This window comes from Raphanus sativus, chromosome 4 (genome assembly GCF_000801105.2).
Source record: "Raphanus sativus cultivar WK10039 chromosome 4, ASM80110v3, whole genome shotgun sequence".
Lineage (NCBI taxonomy): Eukaryota > Viridiplantae > Streptophyta > Magnoliopsida > Brassicales > Brassicaceae > Raphanus > Raphanus sativus.
In genome coordinates this window covers 8,965,386-8,966,844 of record NC_079514.1, presented here as the reverse complement: position 1 = coordinate 8,966,844, position 1,459 = coordinate 8,965,386, and the positions used below count along the sequence as shown (strand labels likewise).

Genomic DNA, 1,459 nt, shown 5'->3' with positions numbered 1-1,459 from the left:
ATGTATTCACTTCTCAACGAAACAAGAAACTGTCAAGTGTGCAAGAAATCGTTTCCAAATGGGAGAGCTCTAGGAGGTCACATGAGGTCTCACACAAGGACACTTTCGGCATCAAATGGCTCGACCGTTCCATCGCTGAAGACACCAACCAAACTCGGAGAAAACATCAGACTTAATGAAACAGTTTTGATGAGATCTGTGCACGCGAGCGAAGTTGGTCGTCCAGAACCAGATCTAAAGAGAGAAGAAGGTGGACAACAAATAACATGCAAGAGAAAGATCGTCGTGGATTTAGATGAGTGTCAGAGTCCTTTAACAGCTGTTGAAGAAGCTGCTTTGGTTATTGTAGCAATGTCTAAGGGAGAGAGACCAGCAAATTCTCAGAATTGGAATGCGATTGACCGCTTGTTATCAACTCCAAATGAAAAAGAAGAATATACGCGAAAGTCTATCGATATAGATTCTGATGATGATGGGAGAGTCTTAACAGAAGGCATCGATGAGAATGAAGATGGGGATGAGGACGAGGAAGATGAAACATATTTAGTTGAGAAGGAGAAACAGTGTAAGAAAAGATTTACGTGTGATATATGTGGAAAAGTTTTGCATTCCTATCAGGCATTAGGTGGCCATCGAACGAGTCACAGGACCAAACGATTGAAGATTTGCGACAAGAATGGTCAAGCCATGGTTAGACACTACAAATGTGAACTATGTGGCAGAGTGTTTGAATCCGGTCAAGCACTTGGTGGTCACAAGAAGGTTCATTATGCGTTTCTATAACCAAGTAACTAGGTTCGGTTAATGTTTGGTTAGTCGGCCTCAGCCGAGTAGCATAGAATGAAGGGTGGAATTTGGGTGAAGGATAATAAAATATGTTCTCTATTTTTTTGTGGTTGTAGCCCTTTAATTTATTTATCGTATATTAACAAAAGTTTGGTTCAAAGTTATGCATTCCTCCTTCATAGAATCTCTTATTCAGATTGTGTGTGTGTTTGTTTAGATGTTTAAACTGCAAGATTTCGAAATATCAAATTAATATCTTAGATGTAGTGATACAATATGATGTAGAGAAATCGACCTGATAACAATTCTCAAAAAAAAAAAAATCGACCTGATAAGACACTATTCATAATATTGTGTTAGTCAAAAGACAAATTAAACATTCATGGTAAAATATATAAATATATATATGTTCTACTTTCTTAAAGAGAAAAAGATATATTCGTGTTAGTTTATAAAATAAATAAATTATGTTTGGTTTGACTAACTGAGGTCAAAGATATTATATTAAAATATATCCACTCATTCGAAAGTAGAAATACTACGATATATGGAAACAGTGTAACTGAAATAAAGAGTGTACGACTAAGGATATGAATAGTATCTGTGGTAATTTAGGTTTATTCATCTATATGATCAGATGATAAAGGTATCTAATTCTTCTTACGAACAACCA

The 1,459-nt window shown here is 35.8% G+C and overlaps 1 protein-coding gene across 1 annotated transcript; it reads left to right on the top strand.

Annotated features, from left to right (window-relative positions):
* LOC108850209 (zinc finger protein ZAT1) lies at window positions 1–783 on the top strand. Its single transcript, XM_018623776.2, has one exon. It carries the CDS (start codon window positions 1–3, stop codon window positions 781–783), a length of 783 nt encoding a protein of 260 aa, XP_018479278.2.
* Window positions 784–1,459: the final 676 nt, after the last annotated feature.

Coding starts and splice junctions, on each gene's coding strand:
- LOC108850209 (XM_018623776.2), top strand. CDS start 1: ATGTATTCACTTCTCAACGAAACAAGAAACTGTCAAGTGTGCAAGAAA.